Raw genomic sequence first — 27735 nt, 5'->3', positions numbered from 1 at the left:
CCCCCCTCTCTCTTTCGACGGTGCCTCAGCCATTGCCCCCCCCCTCTCTCTCTCTAGTGATATATAGATATAGCTCTGTTTCTTTTCTCCTTCCCGGGGGTGGCGCTGGGACATGGCGAGCTCGGCTAATACAAACCCCGTGGTAAGGACCCCGAGGGAAACGGTGATAAGTATTGCGGGGGAAGGAGGGGGCTGTAATTAATATGCTCTTACTATGGGAGGGGGAGGGGGACTGGACGCCTCCTTTCACCCTCTTTCTGTCGGTCTCTGCGGGGAAGAGAGCCCCACTTTCTCTAGTGCCTTCCCCACTGTTTCTGGGGTAGCTTTGGCCCTTATGCCCCTCTTTTTGGAGTTTCTTTTATTTTGGGGAGGGGGAATGGAGCCCCAAACCAAAGCTTTTCCTACTTGTCTGAAGCTGGTGGGGAAGAGGAGAAGGGTTAATGTTATTGTTGTTATTGTTATTACTATGTTATTTATAGCCCACCCTCCTTTTTACTCTGTGTGTGTATATATATATATATATATATATATAACAATTTTTTCACTCCTCTTTTTAGCTTGGAGACCAGCCTTCTCTTCCTCCTCCTCAGCAGCTCTTTCCTCAATCATATGTGTATATATATATATATATTCGGTGACGGCAGAAGGCTGAAAAGCACTTTTCGAACCGGCAGAGAGACAAAATGAGGGGGGAAACAAGAGCAACAGGAGCCCAAACTACACGAGTCTCTTTTCTCCTCCACCCTCCTTTTTCTGAAGGAAAAAAACACTCTTTCAACTACTAGCTTTTCTCCACAAGTTATTTTTTATTGTTATTATTAGCCATCTCTTTTTCCCATTCCCCGCCTTTTCTATACTTTTGCCCACCCCTACTATTCTTATTTTTATTTTCTATTATTAATAATCGACTTTCTTCTTCTTATCTCCTCCTTATCTATCCTGTTACCTATCCTGTTATTATTTTCTATCATTATTATTAACCATGTTTTTCCTCGTTCCCTCCTTCTCTGTACTTTTTACCCATCCCCTATTTTTTGTTATTAACCATCTTTCTTCCTCTTTTTCCTCATCTCCTCCTTTTCTATATTTATCCCCATCCCATATTCTTATTTTTCTTTTCTTATTCTTCTTAACCATTGGTCTTCTTCCATAACCCTTCCTTTTCTATACTTTTACCCATCCCCAATTATTATTTTTTATTTATTTTTAAGTATTTAATTCTTACTTTTATTACTTTTTTAGTATTTTATTTGTATTATTTTATTTAGTATTTTATTCTTGTTACTTTATTTTTAGCATTCTTATTTTTAGCACTTTATTTTTATTTATTTTTTAGTATTTCTTCTTTTCTTACTTTATTTTTAGTATTTTATTCTTACTGTTCTTGCTTTATTTTCCCTTATTATTATTATTATTGTTATGATTTTAAGTGTTTTGCTTTGATTAGCCGCCTCCTCTTCCTTCTGCTCCTTCCCCGCCCAGCCCTCCTTTTTTCTGTCCTTCTCCCAAAGAGACACACTTTCCTGGGGTTCTCGGTTCCACATCGGTTTGCAATAAGCAGTCACACGAAAAGAGCAACAACGACAACAACAACAACAACAAAAGCCCTTCCCCAAAATTGTCCAACATTTTTTTATTATTTAAAAAAATTACAAACTGAAAAAAATAACAATAAGGTAAAAGGAAAACCCCTCCCTCCCTTTCCTCCAACCTCCATGGTTTGCTTCCAATAAAAGCCCCCTTCGGACCCACCGGCGGCTGAGCAGCTGCTGTCTGCCTCTCTGCAGAGGGTTTGGGGGGCAGCCTTTGTATCCTTTTCCGAGATCCATCATGGCTTCTTCCCTGCCTGCCTGCCTTTCTCTCTCCCTCTCTCTCTCTGTGCTGCTCCTTGTGTTCCTCCTCCCCGCGGCCGCCCTGTTTATATAGAGCCATTGCCGCTCTCTAATATAGACTCTGCCAGGATGGGAAGGTGCTTTCCAGCCCCACGTCACCGCCTCTCCATTTAAACACCACAGCGGCCTTTAAATAGGGAGAGAGCTGCCGAGAGCAGCCGGGGAGGCGCCTCCCAGGCTCCGCAAGAGGAAGGAAGGCAGGCAGGCAGGCGCTCCCTTTGTCGCCAGCAGCAGGCTTTCCAAGAGGAGGAGGAGGAGGAGGAAGAGACGGTGCCTCGCAGCAGGGGAGGCTGAAAGAGGCAGCTTCTGCTTCTCCTCCTCTATTGTTTTGTATTTAGAAGCCGATTAGTTTTACATACCAGAATCGTGTGTGTCTGCTTGAATCATGTTTCTTCTCTGCGCTTGTATGTACTGGAAAGACATGTAAGTGCAGTTGTTGGTAGTAGTAGTAGTAGTTGTTATTATGGGGTTCTTGTATTTAGAAGCCTGTTAGCTTTACATATGAGAATCACGTGTTTCTGGTTGAGTTTCTGCTTGAACCATGTTTCTGTTTGCCCTTGTATGTAGTGGAAAGAGATGTAAATGCAGCTGTTGGTGGTAGTAGTAGTAGTAGTAGTACTTGTTCTTGTTCTTGTTATGGGGTTCTTGTACACTTACAAGCCTGCTAGCTTTATATACCACAATTGTGTGTGTGTGTGTGGTTGAATCATGTTTCTGTTTGCTCTTGTATGTAGTTAAAAGAAATGTAAGTGCAGTTGTTGTTGTTGGTGGTTGCTGTTGTTATTATTATATGTAGTGAAAAGAAATGCAAGTTGTAGGAGGTTCTTGTACTTAGAAGCCTGTTAGCTTTACATACAAGAATCATGTTTCAGTTTGAATTTCTGTTTGAATCATGTTTCTGTTTGCTCTTGTATGTAGCTAAAAGAAATGTAAGAACAGTTGTTATGAATAGGAGTTGTTGTTATTGTTATTATGGGGTTCTTGTACTTAGAAGCCTGTTAGTTTTACATATGAGAATCACATTTCTGTTTGAATTTCTGCTTGTATCATGTTTCTGCTTGCTCTTGTATGTAGTGAAGAGAAACATAAGTGCAGTTATTGTTGTTAGAAGTAGTAGTAGCAGGAGCTATTATTATGATGGGGTTCTTGTACTTAGAAGCCTGCTAGCTTTACATATGAGAATCCACCACAACATTAGGAGGAACTTCCTGACAGTAGTAGTGGTAGTGGTAGCTGTTATTATGTAGTGAAAACAGATGTAAGCGCAGTTGTTACTTACTTATTTATTTATTTCAAGGAATTATATCCTACCTGTCTCCCACAGTGGGATTCAAGGCAGGTTACAATAATTTAGAAAGACAGAAGTAAAGACATAGATTACAAAAGAATTAAATATTATTCATATTAAAAAATACATTAAAAGCACGTAGTTAAAAGCATAAAAACGATAATACATGATCTATTATATAACATAAAACATTATATAATAATACTATGGTTTATTATTATATTAATTGGTGATGGTTGTTATCCACCCTGGAGTCACTCTGGGCCCATGGCAACCCTGTAGATGAGACCCCTCCAAGACTCCCTGCCCCTTCTTTAAAAGCTTTGTTTTTGACTTCATTAAGGGCAGGGGGCCAGGCATTCTCCTTTTCCAGGACGTGCCCCACATTTCATCCTTCTCTCCAAGAGGAATTCCAAAATGTCGTCCTTTTTGACATGACTAAGAAGCATGGATTTATATTCATGGGAGCTGCTTCAGCTTTTCTTCTGTTGTGTCCTACATTTTTCTTCAGTGTCCTATATCTTGCAGCACCTTGTCCTCCCTTGTGGTTAGGATATGGGTCACCCAGATTAGGGGTGGCTACAAGAACTGAAAATTGCAGTCTTAGGTTTGTTTCTGTTGTTACTAACTGCCCTGGAGCGGTGAGCCTGTAGTTGAGATGTCTCCTCTCCCTGCCCTCCACTGGTCTACTTAGATCCTGCAAATTCATACTTGTGGCCTGCTTTAATGAATCTTATTATTTATTACTACAGCTGTCCCTTCCGATTCGCGGGGGATCGGTTCCGGACCCCTCTGCGAATTGGAAAAAAATGCAAGTAGTGGAGCCCCATTGCTTTTAATGGGGTGTGTGCCATTTTGTCCCTCCTGGTTTCCCATCCACAGAAATTCAGTGAATCCAGAGGGATGACTGTACTATTTTATGTATTTATACCCCACCCAACATCAAGGCACTAGTGGCTAACAACAAATTTAAAACAGTGGTTGTTAAAAACAATTAAACGCATTAAAATGTAGATTTAAAGTTTAAAAACAATTAATTTAAAAAGTTAAAAACATTACACATTAAAAGTATTACAATTGTATTTACAAACGTACATGCAAACCTTGACAGTACAGCATTAAAAAGCCCCAAATGGTTTGTAAAGTTCTTTATTTTTGTAACTGTAACATTTGTAATTGTCTACCCATCTATGACTATTGTCTTTTCTAATGAGTCATACCTTCACATGATATGACCGGAGTATGATAGCCTCAGTTTGATCATCTTGGCTTCCAGGGAGATTTCAGGCTTGATCTGTTCAAGGATCCATTTGTTTGTCTTTTTGGCTATCCATGGTACTCTTAGTAGATTTCTGCTAGCAATCTTACATGGTAAATGAATAACGAAAACCATGTCTGTGCACAGTCTTGTTCATTCATACATACAGTTGGCCCTCCATGTTTGTGGCTTTGACTTCTGCAGATTTGATTATTCATGGATTTGATTAATATGTTACCTCTAGGACCTCCAGCACAACTTTTACGGTCAATGGCCACCAGAAGTCACACTGGAGGACCTAGATGGAACTCTTTAAGCATGTTTAGGTCAAGAAGCATAGAATCGTAGAGTTGGAAGAGACCACAAGGGCCATCCAGTCCAACCCCCTGCCATGCAGGAACTCACAATCAAAGCATTCCTGACAGATGATCATCCAGCCTCTGTCCTCCAATGCAATTATGGGGTCAACTTCAGACAGATATTGATCACAGACTTGCACTGGGGGACATAGAGATTCCTAGGAAGGTTCTCTTGGGTGAAAAAGTGCTTTTTATATGTATTATTTCCAGTTTTGTGGAGGTCCTACATGCCTAACCCCAGCCAAAACGGAGGCCCCACTGTAAAGATTTTATTTATTTATTTATTTATTAAATGGAGCATTTATTTATTTTTAACTGTCTTTTTGTCCTAGAGCAAAGTAGGGAAAAAGTTATCCTAGTTCTCATCACTGACTACTCCATTGAAATGTTTAGGGTTAAAGGATTTTTGCTCTGATTCATCATCTTCACTAGCAGAATGTGCTGAGATAGTGTCCTGTTGAAAACAGTGGTACTAAAAAGTCCGTAATTTTGCTGTTTCAGTTTAACTAGCTTATGATTTGGGGTTTTACTCCTATTGACATTAATTGGACTTGATTGAATTAGAGCAGATCACTTTGGTTTAAAGAGTAATTCAAGGTTACTAGGTATTAGAAGACAAGAATTTGTGAGTAATACTTCTGCTGTGGGAGTTATTAGAAATATATAATACACTTGGTGCATTACAATCTGCCATAGAACTGCATAATGTATTTTTAGCATATTTAGTAATGGTTTTCAGACCAATATAAAGAACTAATATTATTTGAATTATATAAATGAATGGTCTAATACACTTTTTAATCTTTTAAAATAAAAGTTTTAATTCTATAAAGACTATCCTTGTAATAGCAGTTTAAATTCTACATGATTTTAGTCAAAAATTATTTTCTGAAAATATTTAAAATATTGCCAGATAACTCATTAACAGAGATTCTCATTTGTGTTTTTTTTAAAGCCCAAACTGTATAGGTCTGTGATTGAAGACGTCATAAATGATGTCCGAGAAGTCTTCCTGGATGCTAGCGTCGATGAGCAAGTCCTTGTGGAACTGAAAACAGTAAGTTACATTAATTGCAAATTACTGAGACCTTTAGCACATAATTATAAGGGCTGTTAGTGCTTTTTGAACTTATAACTATGTACAGAACACAAAGAAGGCTAGGAAGCTGGCAATGAAGAAAAGCAATGGAAGTGATAAGCATTATTAAAAAGGATTTAAAAGGTGGCCAAATATTAATCTCTGGTATCACTTATTTCATGTTAAAAGAACAACCTAATTGCTTTTTAAAATGCAAACCATTTTTCCTGTTTCTGCCATGGCAAATACAGTGAGGAGGGGCTATGGGTAGTGCGAAATTCATGTGGTTCCCCACCCGGTTTTTTTAGAACATGAACAGTTCTTTACTTTATTATTGTCAATCTGTGTCTAGCTAGAGTTCCTTAAAAGTTATTATTTTAATCACTTGAGCTCTTAAGATTGTAAGCAACAGTACTATCTATCAACATTCCCTTTAAGAATAGTTTTAAGCTTTGGACTTTCAGGACATTTACAGGAGCAGGTGGCTTTATAATTCTTCATACATTAAAACAATCAGTTGATGCAGTTATACATTCATTGTGCTGGTACATCATATCACATAGACATGTCAGTCCAGCACATTTCATACTCTAGGTCAAAGAGGGCAAAATGCAACCCGTCAAAGGGGGGATTTAAAAGGAACTCTAGGTGTTCTGGAGGTCATTTCCACCCACATTTAAACCCAGACCTAGGGGTCAAAAAAATCTTTACAAAATGGTTTTTAAAAAATCTTTTTTTTGTCCCAAAATGACCCAAGTGCCCTCTAGGACCTGAAAACATGATGAGAATGCCTCAATGTGAGGTGTGCCCTCCATGGTCCCCTTCCACAGTTGCCCATATCTGTTCTAGAGGTATATCTTTCTAAGAAACACTTCTCATTTATAAGGTATGTGGTATTTGTAGTATAGTCAGTCCTCCACATTTGGAGGTTTTAATACCTGCAGATTTGATTATTTGGAAGTTTTTCTGGGAGGGGCAGGAAGAAAGAAACTGCTGCACCTGGTACTTCCACATGCAGCCTGGCTGCAGAAGAAAGAAACAGAGTGGGCAGGCAGAAAAAGAGACAGGGAGGGTAAGTGAGCCTCCCAGGAACCATAGGGCTGATGGGGCAGCAGTGCCTTGCAGAGGAGAAAGGGAAATGGTTCCATTCCTCAGCCGGCCGCCCTCTTAGACTCTTCTTTGTTGTACCTGGCACCTCTATGTGCACTCTGGATGAGGAAAGGGGGGACTGGTGAAGAAAGAGGAGGGTAAGAGAGCCCCTCCAGGAACCATGGCGGCAGTAATGGTAGTACCACAGCTCTCCAATGCTTGGAGGGTCCTTCCAAGGAAGGGGGGCACCGTGGATATATATGGGTTTTCCACTTTCACAGTGGTAACCCTAAATCCCTGTGAATGTGGCAGCCAACTGTACATGTCAGGGGTAAAGAACACCGCTGTGATCCTTGGAATAGCGGTATATAAATAAAATTATTATTATTATTATTATTATTATTATCATCATCATCTTGTGCAATATTTGTGTAACACAAAAGATATACATCTGACATTTCTGTTGAGGAATTTCATACATAGTATCTCAGAGTATTTGCATAGCTTCTAGTGCTTGGTAGCATTCTTAAGACATTGGCTTAATTCAGCATAGCTATAATAATTGTTTGAGAGAGCATTTGTAGCTATCTCTGAACCGCCATTTCAGACATGGGCCCAAAAAACACAGGCAAAACAGCTGGAAGCCACTCCGACTCCACCAAAAGGAGTCTGAGGCAGCCACAAAAAGGAGTTGGTTTAAACAATGGTGAAGGGTCTGGAAACCATGCCCTGTGAGGAGCAACTTAGGGAGCTGGATATATTTAGCCTGGAGAAGAGAAGGTTAAGAGATTATATGATAGTCCTGTTTAAATATTTGTGGGGGTGTCATAATGAGGATGGAGCAAGTTTGTCTTCTGCCGCTCCAGAGAATAGGATCGGAACAATGAATGGAAGCTACAGGAAAAGAGATTCCACCTAAACATTAGGAAGAACTTCCTGACAGTAAGGGCTGTTTGACAGTGGAACACACTCCCTTGGAGTGTGGTGGAGTCACCTTTGGAGGTTTTCAAAGAGAGGCTGGATGGCCATCTGTTGGGGGTGCTTTGATTGTGAGTTTCTGCATGGCAGAATGGCGTTGGACTGGATGGCCCTTGTGGTCTCTTCCAACTCTATGATTCATGTTTAAACTGACTCCTGGCAGGCACGGCTTGAGACCTGTGGTGGTGGCCTGTTTTGGGAGTGAGCCATGCAGTTGCCACAATCCTGACACGATCATGCTTGGAGCGGCCAGAGGCCACTCCTTCCCAGCCATCTACTTCACCCCATGGTATTGTAAGAGTGTTCTTATCTGTATTCTGTAGATTGCTATCTGTTCAGAAGACAGTTTCTGTCTCAGTTGCCCAAAGTCTGTCAAATATTTGCTGAAATTGGATAGCAGTGCTTGGCTTTGATCTATAGCTCCTCTGAAGAGCCAGTCCTGTACTTCCCACACTTTTTGGGTATCCAAAAGTTTTAACTTCTCAGTTCTGACTTCTGTTGCAAATCCTACTTTGTGTCCAAGTACAGGAGAAAAGGCAGGATATAGATGAATTTTTAATCATCATCATCTACCTAGATGATGCTGTCCTTTCATGATATAGGTACTATATCATGTACTGTATCGGAGATCTACTTATTGCTGACTTCTCATAGAATCTTTCCTACTGTGATCTCAGGTTTCAACTGTTGTTAGGAATCTACATCGATTTCCTTTTCTGTTTTTTCTAAGAAAATAGATCACCTGTCAGCAACTTTCTCAGCTGATCTTATTTTGTTTTTTCTGGCTATACATCCAGAAGCATATGTAATATTTCTACCCACACATTTTACATTTAACCTTCCAAATCATACAGAAGCAAAACAGACTTTCAGTTGTGGCATTCAAAGGGCAGGACGAAACATTTTCCTATGGTTGACAAATCCTAATGGATTTCCCATGACAAGTGCATGTTGCCCACCCTGTTGTAGACCAAAAAGAAAAAGAACCTAGGGAACTCTAGCCCCAGAGGCATTGGCTAAGCATCCAAGTGAAGATGTGATAGTTGCAAACAAGGATCAAAATGAACAATTTTGGAGACCAAGGAAACTTCAAATTAATTTTAGAGATAAATAAAACCCATTATGTGGTGGATGCCCAGGCAAAATAGAAAAAAACCCAAAAACCCCTTTATCCAAATTTTTGAGCAGCTAGAGTCATCAGTAAGAGAGCCAGTGAAATGTAGTTAGAGTGTTGTAATAGAAGTCTGGGAGACCAGGATTTAAATATCCGCTCAGCCATAAAAACCCACTTAGTGATCTTAGGACGCTGTTTCAACCTCGGAGGAAGGCAGTGTAAAAACCCATTTTGAACAAATCTTGCCAAGAAAACACAGTGATAGGTTCTGTTTAGGGTCACCATAAGTCAGAAATGACTAAAATCACACAACATAACCATCATAATCCACTGGCCTGAGAGGAAGGAGACTCCGCCCTCCATAACTGGTGGCGCAGTGGTTAAATGCCTGTACTGCAGCCATTCACTCAAAACCACAAGGTTGCGAGTTCAAGACCAGCAAAAGGGCCCAAGCTCGACTCAGGCTTGCATCCTTCCGAGGTCGCTAAAATGAGTACCCAGACTGTTGGGAGCAAATTAGCTTACTTGCTAATTAGCTTACTTGCTGTTCACCGCTATGATCTTTGGAATAGCGGTATATAAATAAAAAACAAAACAAAACAAAAAATAACTGCCATCCACCGGCCTGAGAGGAAGGAGACTCCGCCCTCCATAACTGCCATCCGCCGGCCTGAGAGGAAGGAGACTCTGTCCTCCGTAACTGCCATCTGCCGGCCTGGGAGGGAGTTCACCAGGCAGGTCCAGCTCCATCAGGGTTAGCCTGGAAGAAGGAAAAGCCCTCCCTCCAATCCATCTGCCTTGGTCCAGGCCTCAGAGGGAGAGAAGAACCACTGGACCTCATCCCCTTTCCCTCCATCATTCCCTTCTCCTTTTGTGTCGTGCCTTTTAGAGTGTAAGCCTGAGGGCAGGGAACTGTCTGATTAAAAATAATAATTGTAAGCCGCCCTGAGAGCCATTAGGGCTGAAGGGTGGGATATAAATAAATAAATAAATAATGTAGACTCTGAAGGACCTTGGCCCTGAGGCTGGGCTTTACATGGATAGAACAACAGGATCAATAATTTAACTATTGGGAAGGTCCTTTGCTACTTCATTGCATTAGTACTAACTGCTTGTACACTGTAAGAGTCATGGCATAATTGCTGGCTGTCAGAATGCAAAAGAAAACTGTCACAAGGGATACCCAAGTGATACTGGAGCTAACTGAGCTGTCTGATGTGTTGAAGTGGTGTCCTCTTGGGTAAGCTGGTTAGGCAATGAGTTGGCAGTCAGATAAGCTTTGTATCTGAGGTATTTTTTTTAGTTCCAGAGAACCACCTTTCCTTCATCTATGGAGTAAGCAAATATGCAGTTACTCTGGTTTCTCTGCCATCAGTCCAGACACATTTTGCCTGGCAGCCTTACATGAAGGGGGATTTGCTGGTTCTTCTAAAAGAAAATGCATTTTGAGTGAAGATGTCATTGTAATGTGAACAGAAATACAAAACACATCTTTAAATATGGAGAGCCACTATATTTGAAATCCTCTGTCTTTCCTCATTCTTTTGAGAAAAGTTACTTTTTCTGGAGATGAAATATCAATAATGCATCAGTCAGCAGGGTAACAAAGAGACTTCCAGACAAATTGTTAATATTCTCTATGCAATATACTTCCTTCTGGGAAAGAAAAGTTATTGTTTGTTGGCTTTATTAGACTAGTGCTTTCTAGAATGTAACCTAGGAAATTGGCTGTCGTCTTTTATGTTTTCCTATTCATTTTCCACAAGAAAGTACCCCAAGACACCACTATATGGTTTGGAGACAACATACCTAGCTGACATTGTCAGTGCAGTGGGGTGAAATGAGAATCAAGTGCAGAATGGATACAAAGTGACAGGAGCTATTTTTTTTCCTGAGGATCTGTGGTCATACCTCCTAGAAGGAAATAGATGCTGAATAGATCAGTGTGTTGATGATGAGGCAATGTGAGTAGCTAATATATGTCATTAAAAAGAAAACTGCTTAGGAAAAACTTGTTTAATCAATGCAGCTCTGGGAGAACAAGCTGCTCCAGTCCAAGGCTGTAGATGGATTTCATTCAGAAGAACAGCAACTTTTGTTGCAAGTACAACAGCAGCAGCAGCAGCAGCAACAGCAGCATGCCCATCATCACCATCACCCACAACCGCAACCACAACAAACAGTTCAACAGTCCCAGGCACAGCAAGTCCTTATTCCTGCAACACAGCAAGGTAAGAGATGGCCCTTCTGGATCTGTTTGTGTTTTGTATGGCTATAGCAATATTGCATATAATAACATCTAATAAAGAGCATAAGTTCACAATTTTTATATACTTTTTTCTCTATAACTGTTTCTTTCCATTAAAAATTATGAGCAGAGGGGCGATCTATGTTATTTCTAATGATGTGCGCACCCTATTCAAGCATGACTCCCCCCTTTTTTTAAAAAAAAAACTTTTTGTAGTTTCAGAGCATACTATAGCTAAAGACTTCAAAAATATGTGAGGTGTATAGTATACATGCTAATGATTGTAGTTTGCTTGTGCAGGGTGTGTGCATTTCTTATAGATTTAGTTTTACATACACAGAATTGTCGTCATCTGAATTTTGTGAGGAAATTCCTATAATATCAGCAAGGCATTGCAGAAAGACATTTAAAACATAAAGTGGAAGTTAAACATTTGATTTACTTGATTCTTAGGATGACTGTACTGCAATTGGCAGCTTTTTGAGGCTTTCCATCTTATCATATGAATCATCCCTGTACTATGTTTTATGTCCTTACTGATTCCAGAAATTGGGCTTGCAGCCTCAAAAGAAATCCTGTAAAATGTCTAGAAACATCTTCCGTTTTCAGAACCTACATAGTTTTTTCACTTGCTTTGATCTATTCTGGGTGCATTGTGCAAAGTAAAATATTCCATTAAAGCTTACTTGACAATTAATTTGTTAGCAATTAATGTTCTTAATCCTAGCTGTCAGCTTCTTTATAACAAAGATGGGAAGTCTTGTAACAATAGTCTGAAGATACTGATGATCTGTCAAGTGTAAGACGGTCAGTCTACTGGATATAAGCAAACTGGTGTCCTTTGGAATCAAGCACTCTAGGTGTACTCTTGAATAAAAGGTGCAGGCAAACTTAATATCGGTTATACCAAAACTTACTAAATGAAATGTTTGTTGAAAAGAACAGAAAGACAAAGAAAGCCTATTTAACCAAAATAAACAGATTCATTCATATATGATTTGCTTGGGCTCTTAACTTGCTGATATCACCTTAAAGCATTTCATAGGATCCAAAATAGTTTTGGTTGCATGATCTCGAGACAATCCCTGGCACAGGGTCTCTGGCCAACCTATTTCGGCATCAGGCAGAACCTATGGGGATAGATTCTATCCTGCTTTTTAAAATTTTTAATACCAGCTAATACAGCAGCCAGAATAATAATCTGCCTGTGTATATAATATCTACAGCACATGCAGTTTTGGTACTTCATAGCAACCCTTGGGAAGGAAGGGAAGGTGTATCTGAGATTGATTCTTCACCTCTCTCAGAATGAGAGTTCTTCCTCTTTGGGGGGAAAAGTTTGAAGCCAGTTGTGCTTCTCCTGTCTGCCCTGGTTAAGAAAGATTGAGAGTCCTTCCTTACCAGGGAGATGTGTCTCCCTTTGTAAACTGTTCACCTTGGTCATGTAGCAACTGAGAAGCCTCTCACCCACACTGGCCTTTGCTGCAAGGCACAAGCAAGAAGCTTCTTGGCTACTGCTCCCAGAGTGACTGAGAAGTCTCTCACCTGCACCAGCCTCGTGGCAAAGGCCAGCGCAGCTGAAAGGCTTCTTGGTAGCAGCTCAACTAGTTGATCAGTAACTGCTCCTTTTGCACCCACTCATGCTGGGAGTAGCAACTGAGCATCTGGCCTTCTTTTTGCTGTAAGGCTGGTACAGAGAAGATGAATGAGCAGGTGTGGGCCTTTACCACTACCGCTGCTGCTGTATTAACACATGAGAGGCTGAGGTGAAAGAGAAGGCGGTGGCAAGCTGGGCATGGCTGAGATAGATGGCTCTGGCTGGGTGACTGCTGTACAAACAGGGTTTTCGCCTAAGAAGAAAGGGGATGGTAGCCCGAAAAATTTGGGAACCACTGTCCTAGAGAATGATATTTTGTATCTGGCTATAGGGACATAGCCAGATGGCTATCCATGTGCTTTCCACCACTCACTAAATGGCCAGAAGGGAACACAGGAGGAAGCAAAGCCCTTCAGGAGGGAAGTAGCGAGGTGTATGTCTCTCAGTGCAGGATCTCCGCCCTTACCTTTTAGTAAAGATATTGTGAGACATAAACTAAACATCTATTTCTCTTAGAAAGCACAAATGTAAATATGAACGTGTGTGTAATGAGTATGATAATAACTCTTCCAAAAAGTCTAAATTTATTAGTAATTGTTTCTACTAAGGTATGTATTTGATATTAGTGTTCACAATATAAATTGTTGTTGGAAAGCCTCTTTTGAAGAAATAATACAGTGAGTTGTGACTAATTACTTTTTCTGTGTTACAGCTCCTCAACAACAAGTTATTGTGCCAGATTCCAAGCTAATGCACATGAATGCATCAGGCATGGTAAGCTTGTATGATACATTTAACTCATGTGTATGATGACACAATTAGGAAAGAATGTTTATGAGCAAATTTGGTTGTCCTACCTACACAAAGGAAAAGTTCATTCTAGTCAGATAAATATTTAATTATATAAACTTCACGATTTTTCACTGAATGTTCTTAGCGTTAATACTTAAGAACCTAGGTCTAACAAAATGTTTAAAATGGAATTCTGCCCTGTCCTCTTTTGAGTAAAACAGCCTACTGCTTTTACTTTATTGCCATTGCCTGCTGTAGTCAGCAGATCAATGCTTTCCTTGATTGACAGTTTGCAAAGTCCAATTAAATGGCACTGTCACCAGTTGTCTTGCACAGAGGAAAACACTTGCTATAGCAGAGTGGGCAAATAACCCACATGCTGTGACCCCTTGTGGGTGTGGTTGCCTGAGAGGAGAAATGATTCAGAATGGATGTGGCCTTCTGAGGTAGGTGGGGGAGTGGATGTGGTCGATGATCTCTGGAATTTGCCCACCTCAGTACTAGACAGTGTGTTGTTTTAAATGTGTTACCTTTTAAGTGAGTATGTTTGAATGAAAGAGGATGAATTTTTTATTATTTGTTTGCATAGAAATTTTTATTTGTTTGCATAGAAATCTCCCATAGAAATGGGAGAATTCCATTAACATTCTGATCAGTAAAAGACTACCAAATTGAGATCATTCTGCTCTATCTTATATTTGAATTTCTCTTTTATTATATGTTTGCAATAAACATTTCTTATGCTAAATTAGTTCCTTACATTGCAGAGTGCCGCTGCTACTGCAGCCACCCTGGCTTTGCCTGCTGGGGTTACTCCTGTTCAGCAAATTCTGACAAATTCAGGTATTACTTCATTTTTGTTTTTGTGTTTTTTGTCATATTCATTGCAATGGTGCCCTGCAGTGGCCCTATCTAATCCTATTGTTAATCCTGGTTAAAGCAGAAGAATTAAATCATTTGTGTTTTCCATTGTGTTACTATTTTCTTTTGGTAGTCCTAACTAGAGTAGAAGCAGTGAATCATTTGGGTTTATCATTCTGTTGATTTACTATTCAACAAGTGATTTAATGGATCTATTCTAATTGTGACTAATCAACAGGATTCCAGCCAATATCTTAAAATACTAAAGAAAAATATTCAATAAATCTACAAATACATAAGTAAAACCTGTATAAGAGGGAAAACATCTAGAACCCAACTTCTGAAGAGTAGATACATATTTTGCAGCTTCTAGAACAGCAGTTCTCAACCTGTGGGTTGCGACCCCTTTGGGGGTTGAACAACCCTTTCACGGGCAGCCTAAAACCATCAGAAAATACATATTTCTGATGGTCTTAGGAACCAAGGTGAAAATAATTTTATGGTTGGGGGTCACCACAACATGAGGAACTTATTAAAGGGTTGTAGCATTAGGAAAGTTGAGAACCACTGTTCTAGAAGGATGATGCTGTTCCCTACTTCCTCGTTGGAAGCAGACTAAAAAGATACAGTGAGTGGATTTGAATATGCAGTAAACAATTGCCTGCTGTTGTACTGAAAGCAAGCCTTCTTTACTCTTAGGCTTTCATCTTTCCACTCTCCTACTCCTCTGATCCACATGGAGGATGTTTTAACTTTACTGCAATTCAGTTTGATATGCCATCCAAACCATAAACTGGTTAATTTTATTTTAAAACAAGCCCACTTCATAATCAATTATTTGAAGTTGAGTTGTGAAGTCGAAGACATACACAGTTTTTTGTGGGTTTTTCGGGCTATGAGGACATATTCTAGAAATTTATTCCTGACGTTTTGCCAGCAGCTGATTGGCATCTTCTGAGGATGCTGCTGGTGGCAAAATGTCAGGAATAAACTCTTCTAGAGCACAGCTTCATAGCCCAAAAAACTCACAAAAAACTATGAAACTGAGTTGTTTCCCAGCGGAGAAGGTGAGATCCTCCTTAGAATTGGGTTGCTCCTCCCATGAGCTCCTAATACTAAGAAGGATTGAACCTTCTCCGCTGGAAACGGACGTATAGCAGGTAAGAACCAACGTTCCTTTTTGATGTATTAAATACAGAATGCTGCAGAGATCCAGGAATCTGTATTGGCATAAGCCATCAAGCAGGGTAATCAAGGTGGTTTGTTCAAATTTCAGCTGTCCTCACAGCAGTCTGTCTCCTCATGCAATCCCCTCAAGCCATACCTTAAAATCCAGACAGCCATACCGAGGCAGGGAATTCAATTGCACTGTGGTTCAATGATGAGAGGCAGCTGGACTTCTACACCCCATTTGCCAGCACCATTGAGCTCCATCCCTTAGTTTAGTTTATCTGGAGTTTAAGGTGGATTTGGGGGGCGCTTGTGGTTGTGGCAATGACGCCACAATAATAAATGTGAATATTATGCTGTTATGAGGTGGTAAACCTAGCTTATAACTTCATAACACACAGGATTCCAAGCAAGGTTTATAAATGATATAGATTTTGCTATACTTGGTTGTAAGTTGCATTATGTCTCATGTTGGGACCACAGGATATAAATAAAGGCATATGCTCTTCACATGATGTAAAATCTAATATGTTCTATATTCTTTTATGAAGAAAAAATAGTGAATCAACTTTGTAAAGCAGCTCCTGTCAGTTGTTGCAGGAGTTGCTTTTGAGAAAGAAAATTGTTCATAAACTATTCAAAGGATTCATTTCATTACAGGCCAAATTCTACAGGTGGTTAGAGCTGCCAATGGAGCTCAATACATAATTCAGCCCCAGCAGCAAGTGGTCCTACAGCAGCAAGTTATACCACAGATGCAACCTGGTGGGGTACAGTCTCCTGTTATTCAGCAGGTAAAAATATTTTAAGAGGAGCTTTAACTTTGTAGCATTTCTGTATTAGTGAACAAACACAGCTTTCCCTGGATTCAGTACAGTAGGCCCTCCATATCCATGGACTTGTCATCTATGGATTCCAGCATCAGTGGAAGACAAGCCCATGGGGCAGGGGGTAAGCACAGGAGGAGAAAAGCCAGCCGCGAAAAATGTGTTAGAGGGGAAGAAGGGGGAGGCGGAAGAGGTATAGGGAGGAGGAGGGAAGAAAAGGCGGCAGAGGGAAAGGGGAGGAAGGGGGAAGAGGAAGCAGCTCCTTGCTATCGTGAGAGCAGCACGGTAGGCTTTGGCAGGCCAAGGCAGCAAAGCCCATTGTCCCCAATGGTGGCGTGGCCACATGGCTGCACCACCATCGAGGACATTGAGCATCCGTGGATTTTGGTATCTTTGGATCTGTTGGGGGATCTGGAGTGGATCCCCACGGATACCAAGGGCTGACTGTACCTATTGTTCTATTCACAATTCTGTCCCGTTTATCTTCTCTGTACCTTACTTTCCCTCCTCCCCCCTTCTTTGGTCTTTCTCTTTTCAAAGTGCTTGTTCAGTCTCTACTATCTTAGAGTGGGTTAGTGGTCCCTTATTCTCTTTTGGTCTTTCTCTTCTCAAAGTGTTTGTTCAGTCTCTACTATCTTAGAGTGGACTAGAAGCTCCTTACTCTCTTTTGATGTGACCTTTTCCATATTTCTCTTCCCCTAAACTCATTTTCTTACTGGATGACCTTTCACTCCATCCACCTGGAGGTTGAGAGCATTCCCATTTCTTAACTCCCCCCCCCCCCTCTCTCACTGTGCATCAGGAGTTTCTGTGTGCATGTAAAAGTCCTGTATGTTAGTTCTTGAGAATTATATGTCCTGAGGGCAGGCTATACTTTTCTTTTCAAAAAGGCAGTTCATAATGCAATGTTGCCTCAGAAGTAAGTGTCATAGGGTTCAGTGGAACTCACTCCTGCGCAGATGAATGTAGAAGAAATCAAAGCTTGAAAAACCACATGACCCTGTAAGGGGATTCCCCCCCCCCCCATCATCACATTTTCTCTTACATATATAACACACACAGCATCATGTATTTTACCACTGTCCCTTAACACCAAGCTGTTCTAGCATTCATGGAAGAGGACTGCCACTTTTATATTCTTCATAGCATCTGTAAGTCCTAAAAATCTGATGTTTGTCACAGCCGTGATTTCACTCATTGATTAAACACACTGAAAAGCAGTAGCAGGTTTGTTTCTTGAAAAATAATGGTGGTTTATTTTGCATTATCCCTCAGCTTCTATGAAACTAGACATCTTTTTTTAAAAAAACAAAAACTTGGTATTTAGGCCTGTTCAAGATGTAAACAAGACACCAGATAGTCTGACTAAGCAATGTGGAAATTATATCTCTTCATTTCTCTCACACTCTCTCTGTCCATTAGTGCTCATTCGGTCTTTCTCTCACTTCAGTCTCTTCCCTGAATGTAGCAAAGAACAAGAATTCTCATTCTTGGTCAATCTAGAAGCACAATCACAAATGGGCATACTTGGCAGCAGGCACCAGTTGACAAGAGCATGTCCTTTTCCAGGAGTGAGAAAAGCCAGATGTTAAATTTTAAGTACAGTAGATTCTACAGAACCACATCCTAAACCAGCTGTAGGCATTTAAAGAAAACTTCAAGATTCCAGCTCTATTTCTTGAGGATCTTGGTGTCTACCATCCAGTGTCACAGTGTGGCACTGTAGGTAGATGTTAATTTGTTAACAATATGTTTTTACAATAAATGTTGTCACTGATGTCCTCATGGTCTTTGAGTGTCCATGCCAAGTCTCATGTGGTTGGATTTCAATTTGAGCTGTGGCAGAGACAAATAAATAAACATAGGCCTGTTACAGACAGGCCAAGATAAAGCTGCTTCGAGTCACTTTGGAGATATGGTATTTCAATGATGCATGCATCCTAAGAGTCCAAAAGCCGCACCAATGCCACGCTCCAGTCCTAAAGACTGGAGTGCAGCTTTGGTGTGGCTTTTGGACTCTTAGGACTCATGCATCATTGAAATAACATACCTCCAAAGTGACTCGAAGCAGCTTTATTTTGGCCTGTCTGTAACAGACCATAGCCACACTCTTACGCACTCCTAACATTATTATGGATGATGAAGTCTTTGTGGGCTTTTTTGGTTTTTTTTTACAGCTGTCTCATTAAAGAAAAAAATTGAAGTGGAAAGAGAAAGATACAAGAAGAAGTATCTAGAACTGTAGAATACAGCTAACATTTTACTGCTGTGAAGACTGTAGCAAAAGTGAACAAGAATTAGGACTCATTTTGAAGATTTAAACTTTATAAAGCATTTGAGATGGAGAAATTAAGTAACAGTGGTCCTAAACACACTACAGAAATAATCCAGTTTGAGACCACTTTAACTTCTCTGACTCAATGCTAGGGAACCCTGGGAATTGTAGTTCATTGTGGCAGCAAAGCTCTCTGACAGAAAAAACTAAATGTCTCACAAAACTACAGTTCCAAGAATTCCCTAGCATTGAGCCAGGGCAATTAAAGTGGTCTCAAACTAGATTATTTCTGCAGTGTGTTTTGGACCAGTGTCATGTTATCTGACTTGTTAGTATTTCTGTCTCATACATAGCATTGGAATTCTTGTTGCTTGTGATTATATTTATGTTTAAAGCTGTAAACAGCTTTGGACCTCAGCGTCACATAGTGGTTTGCGTGTTGGACTATGACTTTGGAGAACAGGTTTTGTTTCCCTGCTTGGCCATGAAATCCACTGGGTGACCTTGGGCAAGGCACTCTCTCTCTCAGCTTTGAGAAGGCAGTGACAAACCTTCTCTGAAGAAACCATCTCAAGAATACCCCATGATAGGTTTGCCTTAGAGTTGCCATAGGTCAGAAACGACTTGAAGGCACACAGCAACTACAGTACTTGAAGGAATACCTCCTTATATATTCCTGCCTCAGGGTTCAAGCTTGCTTGAGTGGCTCTCTTGTTCATCCCCCAGTGTGTGAGAATAAGGGAGAGAGCCTTCTTTGCTGTGGGACCCCAGTTTTAGAATGCTCTCACTTTGAATGCCCAGTGATGCTGGCTTCATCAGATCTAATGACTTTTCAATAGATGGAGTGCAGTTACCCTGCCCTGGATTAGAAGCATCTAAGAAAATATAAGAGAGGCTGAGTACAAAATTTATTGCTGCATATGAAGTTTCTTTTAGTTTTTGAACTCCTGATCCAGAACAGCTCCTGCCATTACTTAGGAAGTACAAAAGAAAAACAGAACAAAAGCTGAGCTCTCTCCTTGTCCTTTCAGCTGTTTTTCAGATTGGCACATTTAGGAAAGGATCAATGAATTTCTGCAGTGATTGTTAAATGCAAATATTAATTTGCAGTGCTGTAGGAAACAGGTTTTGTGAAGACTTATGAGATTGCAGTAGACTGTCTTTCACATTCTGTTATATGCAAATACTGTAAGTAAAAATAGGAATGATTGTTGATGCAGTAATTGGTTTTGCTTTAATTTTGGGACAGGTTTTGGCTCCCATTCCTGGAGGGATCTCACAGCAAACAGGGGTGATTATTCAACCCCAGCAAATCTTATTTACCGGAAACAAGACCCAGGTAATACCTACGACAGTGGCTGCACCTACACCAGCGCAAGCACAGATTTCTGCAGCAGGGCAGCAACAAGCTCAGCAGCAACCAGCACAACCACAAGCACCTTTAGTGTTACAGGTAGATGGAGCAGGTGATACATCATCTGAAGAAGAGGAAGAAGAAGAAGAAGATTATGATGATGATGAAGAGGAGGATAAAGAAAAGGATGGAGGTGAAGATGGTCAGGTTGAAGAGGTAATTTTGATGTACCTTCAGTAGACCTAATGCCTGAATTATAACTGAATTCGTCATAATGTGAAAGAAAGCCTGTGTTACCTTTGTGAACAAAACATATATGCTAATAGTGATTATGTTTCTTCCTTTAAATGCTGGTTTACCTTTCCCTGTTACCGACAGTGAGATGAGGTACCAGCATCATTGGTGGAACCCTGAAGTTTGCAATAGTACAAATAAAATTGTCAGAGGAAAAAGCTAAGAGGGAGAAACAGGCTGGTGTGAAATGTTTTTAATAAGCATTAGGCATTCTGTATATAGCTAGAGTTACTTAGAGTTCACCGTTTTATCCACCTGATCTCCCAAGGTTGTAAACAATATTATCTAGTAGTAGATTAACATCAGCATTTCCCTTTAAAATGTTGTAAACGTTAGATTTTCAGGAAATTTGTATTACAGGAGAACAAATATGCAGCTTTATAATTCTTTAATATATTGATTAGATAATATAATTCGTTTATACAGTTATATATCACATAGATGCCTTGATACACGCTCTTTTATAGACATTACATTGTCTTAACATTATCTGTCAAAGACCTCATGTGGTCTAGGTACATTTTTTTCACATATAGCACATTATTCATGTACGTTTCAGTGATAAGAAACATCTTACACAATATCTGCATACATGAGCATAGCTATAGCAATTGTTTTAAAGAGTTTTTCTAACTCTTATTTGTGAACCAGCATTTCAAAGTGTTCTCACCCATTCTGGGGATTACAAATAGCATAGAAAACAGCTTCTTCTGGGTCTGACTGGCCCCGAACTGCAATCTGACATCTTCAGAAAGTTCACCTCAGAAACAAGACTATTTCAAGAGGTCCAAAATATGCAGTCTGGCTTCCTGCTGCCCTCTTGTGGTATTTTCTCATTACTATATTCTGCTCAGATGTGTTCATAGAGTCAAAAACTTGTTTCTAAGACAGACTAAAGAAAACAGTTTCATATCCTGTCTTACACAGACAAGTAACTTTAGACTTTTGATTTCTAACATACAGGACATAAAATGGCATCTTACTAGCAAATCATAACAGATTTCCCATGACAAAAGAACATGGAAAACTCAGGTGGACAAGGGGAATGTCTGCAAAATGGGAGATTCTCTGGAGCATTCCATAATCACATGCATTAAATCCCCATGTCCTAGCTTCTGAGGAAGGAGTCCCAATTGAGATACATCCATCGACTCCTGTCTCTCCCCTTCATTTTTTTCTAACTTGTGTTTCATTTCTAAGCTGTCCAATTTTCTTTTGAGTTTTTCCGTGATCTTATTTTAAGATCTTATTTTAACTTTATTCTGCTTATTTATCTGTATTCAGATCTTCCTTCTGTAATAATAGCAATTTCTTTGTTCTTCTTCCAATATTCTGAATAGTCTAGCAAAAAATAGAAATAGAGTCTTAAACTTCAAAATGATCCTAAAATAGAAAGCAATACCCACATCTGTTGGATATCCCCATTAATCCCATCTAACTGGGACAACTCTCAGGATGAACAGTGGGAAAAATTCTCAAAGAGTGGTGCTCTTTCTTCAGTTAAATTATACGTGTAGGTAGATATTACCAGTAAAATATCTATGTTGGCATTATCCATGATTTGCATATGAATATGTAGACTTCAATGGCCTGGGTAATCAAATTTGATATTTTTTTTAGGAACCTCTCAATAGTGAAGATGATGTAAGCGATGAAGAAGGACAGGAACTCTTTGACACTGAGAATGTTGTTGTGTGCCAATATGACAAGGTAATCTGACTAATGTCATTTGCATGCCTCCTGACCTCCTTAGTTCTGCAAAAAGAAAATATATTTAAGAAGATATGTGTATATTCATTTCTAGTTTATATTAATACCCTGAAGAGAAGATACCATTTTTGGCATAGCATTTTGATGATTAGAAGTGTGTTTAGTCAATAGGACAGGTTATTTAATTTTGGAAATTTTACAGCTGATAAAATTGAAATTGGTTAAATCTTCTTTTCATCCCCAGTTATCCCTGATTGATTGAATAGCAACTTTTAAAAATAAACCTAGTGTTATACATGTGGACCTCTGCTTAAACACAATGTTTTCTTTTACTTCTGCATGCACTTTCTTCCCCGCACACCTTTCCAAACCTGCTCCAGAGAGTTCTCCAGAGCAGGTCTGAGAGGTGTAATGGGGGGAAGGGGTAATTCATTTGCTACCAGTTTCCAGTCTGTAGGCAGGTCAACACCATTGTATGCAAGCTGCTGTTAATATTTTAAAATACTTAAACTGCAGATGGCAACAAACATTTTACTTATTATAGCTGCCTTTCCTCCGTATATGGAACCAAAGGTGGCTTTACAGTTTACCTAAAAGGCTGTGATAACAAAAAAGATTGAACCAAGAAATCCTATTAAAATTTATTTTAGAAAAGGCAAAATGGAATGCATCTTTTGTTTTGTCATTGTGGTCTAATTAATTTCATGTCCATGTTTTTAACTTGTTAAACTGCTTCATGCACTTTTAGTTTGTTCAGATTAATTTTATAGTGTTTTAAATAAGTAAAATTGATTTAATTATATGCCATCCTGAGATGACATGAGATACAGGTATTTTAATTCATAAAATAAAAATACATCTCTGAGGAGAACCTTCTCCACATTCCACTAACAGATGTGGATAGTGAGAATGCAGGAGGAGAGACTCAGTGGTTGCGGCGAAGCTGTACAGTTCACTGTCCTAGACTTTTATATTCCGTTAAATGATGAAGAGCTTTCTGTTCCAGCAGCTTTTGGACTTTTTCTCAGTCCTGCTGCATTACTTGATATACATGTTCTTTTGAACTTTAGCCAAGTAAAATTTTAATTTACTCTTTTTTGGGAGAGGGCATAAATTTGCTGGTGTATTATATTTAGCTATTTTGGGCATACAGTACGAGAAAGTCAAGCAGCATTTCAAAATAATAAATACTGCATATACTTGACTATAAGTGGACCTCATGTGTAAGTCGAGGGGAGGTTTGGTGGCCAAAATTATAGATTTTGATATGACCCATGGATAAGTCAAGGGTAAAACTTAGGGGTATGTAACAAAGGATCTAAAGGACAGAGCAAAGAAAAACAGAGCCAAAAACCCTACAAAGGATGAAAAGGCAAAGCAATGTAAATTGTGACTACATTACCAGTGATTATAGCCTTCAACTTTAATGTGATAACTTTGCCTGATTTTATTCAGAAAAGCTAACATATCCAGAACCCAATTCCTCTCGGTGTTCCTTTGAGGAGAAGCACCAAAGAGCTGCTACCACCAGTACATTGCTGTATGGCTGGAGGGGTGGAGTGCTATTCGCAATGCACCAAATGCTGACTTTAGCTTGGAATGTTTCTAACTTTGGTTCTTGCCCTCCACAGATTCATAGAAGTAAGAACAAGTGGAAGTTTCACCTCAAGGATGGAATCATGAATCTTAATGGAAGAGATTATGTTTTTTCCAAAGCCATTGGAGATGCAGAATGGTGAAGCTGATAACACAAAACAATCTCAAAAGCAAAAATGGGAATGGTTGAGACTTGGACATACACTTCAACAGAAATCTTAATCTGTGCACCTGAAGGAACAGTAGAACTGAGACTACTAGGAGAAAAGAATAGCATGACATTGTTGACACCATTCAATTGGGAAAGCTGGGCATTGGTGAAGATAGCTATGCCTGAAAGCTGGTTTTGTATTAATACCTTAATTAACCACTTCTACCTATACATAAAAGTAACTAGCATGTGATGCTTAATTCCCCTTCCACTAATTTGAAGGAACTCTTCTCTTTTGATAATAGTACGATGGGAAAAGCTTAGTGTTTTTTGGTGTATAAATTGTGCTGAACCATTCCCCCTGGGAGTGGGGTTGGGGAGAATCTTGCTTAAACTATGTGCAAAGTCTCTAACCAACTGGAAAGGACAGAGTCATCCAAGATTTAATTACCTTGGATGAGTAAACTATTTTTAAATTTCTTGTGCTGGGTCATGCATAATTTTATCAACAGATTTAGGTCTTTTGTAACTGGCACCAAAAGATCTTACTTGTATTGCAAATTTAATAGTTCTCAATCTTTTATTTTAAAGGATATTGAGCTTTATATGAGCCTGCAGATGGAAGCTGTATGATTCTGATGTCTCAGTCTCCCTGCTGTCTTTCAAAACGTCCTTACAGGAAGATTGAACAAAGTTAGTAGTCTGTGTGTTGAATTATTGCTAGTCAGAAATCAATCTTCTGTAAATAATTCCACTGGTTAATTTAAGGTGTATTCCATTGCCAAGTGAATGTACACAGCTGGCAATGAAATCAGAAGTTGTAGGTGACTATGCACTTTGAAAAAGAGTCTACAGCATTGAAAGAGCTTCCATTTTCCTTCAGTAATTAAAGATCATAATGTGAACAGAATCACAGTAGCTCTAATAATTTAACAAGTGATAACTTAAATAGCAGAACACTGTCGAAGGTACATTTCTCTTTCTGTGTGGCTGTGGCAAGGGTCTGTGGAAACTATGCATTTAGGAATGTAGGTTCTGTTCATTATGGTAAGGAGTGTCTGAAATGCAATCATATTTGGGAAACATGCATTTCCAGATGGTATACCATTACAAGATCTATGTTATGCATGCCAGCCACTTGAAAAACAGCAAAGAGAAGCCAGGAAGGGTGAGTCGACAGATGGGGACTTCAGAGTAGCAAGTACTCCCTTTTCTAATATTTATCTTGTGGAAAATAAAACTTTTTAAATATTTTTGTTAAACAAAATTGCCAGTGCAATTTAATCAGCACTAAGTACTATTTTTTTTCCTTTCCCTCAACAAGCTTTTTTTTTTTTATTCAAATGCATCAGTTCTTTCTGTTTGCAGGAAATTCACCGTACAATGTAATTAGCAATTAGGCTTTCTACACCTATGGTGTTGCTGAAATTGTCCTAATTCATTGCTTTGTTTGTAGTGGTATTCATAAGGCATCTAACTTGTATGTACTGTGTAAACATCATTGCAGATTTTGCAATTTGGTTATCTTCATTACTTACTGAACTTGCAATCTCTGGGTGGCAGTTGTGTCCCCCCCCCCCCCCCCCAGTGCAGTAGAAGATGTGTGGACATAATTTTTTCCCATTCTGTCAAACAATGTACTAACATACCACTACTTCACATACCAAGTTTGTGACATTGAGGTAGTTTACTATTTTCCCTTGCATCCTTCTGTACCTTGTGGCCTGTTCACAGTATATCTGGCCTTTTTGTTTGATTAAACAGAGGCTTAAAGTCAATCCAGAAATTCTACACTGTGAAATCCCAGTAGGCCACAGTTACCTGTTTGTTACTGGAAACCAGACACTGTACAAATGATCGAGCATCATGTACATAACGGGCACTAAAAAGCGCTGCTTGTCTCTTGCCTTTTTATTTATTTTAAAGGAAACCACAGCTTTAAAAGTGACTTAGATAGGTCTGTATGGAAGCAGGTGTGGTGTCTTGTAAATTGATTATGGATGTGCTTTGGTTGATGAGGATGTTCATGAAAGGACCTAGAAAGTTCTTCTCAAAGCCAGTCACATACCAAACTTGTGCTCTTACTTGCTTCATCAAGTGTTCCTTTTTTAAATCAAACCGCATGTTTTTAATTTCATTTTATTGTAGCTGCTTGCTGTAACAATATAGTTTGCTTACATTTACTATTGTACTTGAATTTTAATCATGGTTTTAACAATGTAATTGAACTGATCACTTAACAGATCACTTTGTTAAGTTTCCATTGAAATCATCATTCCTTTGGGGGTGGCAAGAGATTCCCACAATTAGTAATTCAGCTTTATGTACACTTGACTTTATTGTTTCTTAGACATGGGATTAGTTTCATTTAAATAGTTCAGTACCTTGACTTCTGAAGCAATTAACAGTTTCCAAGAAGGGCTTATGTTTAGATTTGCACAGATATCAGGAGCACCTTTTTAACTTTCAAGATGGGGAAAATGGCGAAAGCAACTTCTAAAGGCTTGATTGAGCTAATGGGAGATTTACAAGTAATACACAAAGGTGAGAGTCTTGTGCCTTTGCTGTCTTCATATATATATATATGTTTTATTTTAACATGATATTTAGAACTGTTGGGTTCCTTTGGTAGCTTCAATTGTAACTTAACATTTTGAGTCTAGTTTTACTGGCTTTCTAGAATGTGCAATCACTTGAAACATCTACATTAAACCTTGCCTTTTAAGGCTTTAGATACTGTCATGAAGAACTTTATATTGGACTATTTAAATTTAATGTGTAAGGTGACTTTCCTCCACCCCCAAGCTGTGTAGTGGCAGTCTAAGTTGTTGTCTCCCTTGCTCCTCCTGTATGGGAGCCTGCTTTTTGTCATCATTTCCCTGGAAAAGAATCATGATTTCACAAATACAGTTGCAATTCTAGCTGTCTTTTCAAGAGGACTGAAGCACAGTTGTTAACAAAAAGCAAAGAACATATAACAATTGATACAATCAAACTCAGATGATATTTTTGAAAGTTGTTAGCATCACTAGATTTTTTTTGTTTCTACTCTATCCACACTGAACAGCAATAATGTCCCTCTATAGAATTACTACTATAACTACAGAAAAACTAGATCCAGTGCAGGAGGAATACATAGTCTTTTCACAATGGAAATACCTACTCTTCTGCTTGATAAAAGTTATCTTGTCTTGATTTTTCTAAGAAGTCAGCAAATATAGTTACTTGTTTGGTTCTCCATAGTCAACTTTGCTGTGCTGTCTTAAAGTTCTAAACTGAAAGGAGCTAGATCAGGATTAAATACCCATTTTTAGAAAATAGAAGAATCTTGTGGGCTAGTGATACTGAGAAATCAAAGCGGATTTCTTGGCTGTGACAAGGCTACTTGCTTTCCTTGATTTGGATTTTAAAAAGCAAAAATTCATTTTTCAGAGTGTAGGAATAAGTAAAGGCTACCCACACATGTAGGTATATCACACATTCATTTACTCCTGTGTGCCTATGGTACCACAACAATTTAGGGGAGTGGGAAATATCCTTAGTTGCTGTTCTGAGCTACAGTTGTCAACTGCTGTTGTACATATACTGTTATGTGTAAGGGGGTAAATATATTTATTATGTTTGTAAAATTCAGTCTGTACAATTGAAGATCAAGGATACTTTTCCTGGGGTGTACACGGTGTGTTTCAAAGGCCATGCTTGGAATACAATTAGAAAACTTAGTATATTGATGTACTAAGACCTATTTTAAGTTTAATATTTTGCCTTTGCAAAAAAATTAATTAAAGATGTTATTTAAAATAA

The 27735-nt window shown here is 39.1% G+C and overlaps 1 protein-coding gene across 1 annotated transcript; it reads left to right on the top strand.

Annotated features, from left to right (window-relative positions):
• GTF2A1 (general transcription factor IIA subunit 1) lies at positions 1-27735 on the top strand. The gene is made up of 9 exons (XM_089522338.1): positions 1-142; positions 5753-5854; positions 11086-11287; positions 13614-13675; positions 14461-14536; positions 16385-16518; positions 20076-20396; positions 22095-22184; positions 23816-27735. Exons 1-9 carry the CDS (start codon positions 113-115, stop codon positions 23921-23923), a joined length of 1125 nt encoding a protein of 374 aa, XP_089378464.1. The 5' UTR covers positions 1-112; the 3' UTR covers positions 23924-27735.

The sequence above is a fragment of the Sceloporus occidentalis genome, unplaced genomic scaffold (assembly GCF_023333645.1).
Source record: "Sceloporus occidentalis isolate IW3139 unplaced genomic scaffold, rSceOcc1.0.p SCAF_4, whole genome shotgun sequence".
In the NCBI taxonomy this organism is placed as follows: Eukaryota; Metazoa; Chordata; class Lepidosauria; order Squamata; family Phrynosomatidae; genus Sceloporus; species Sceloporus occidentalis.
This window is presented reverse-complemented; position numbering and strand designations above follow the sequence as displayed.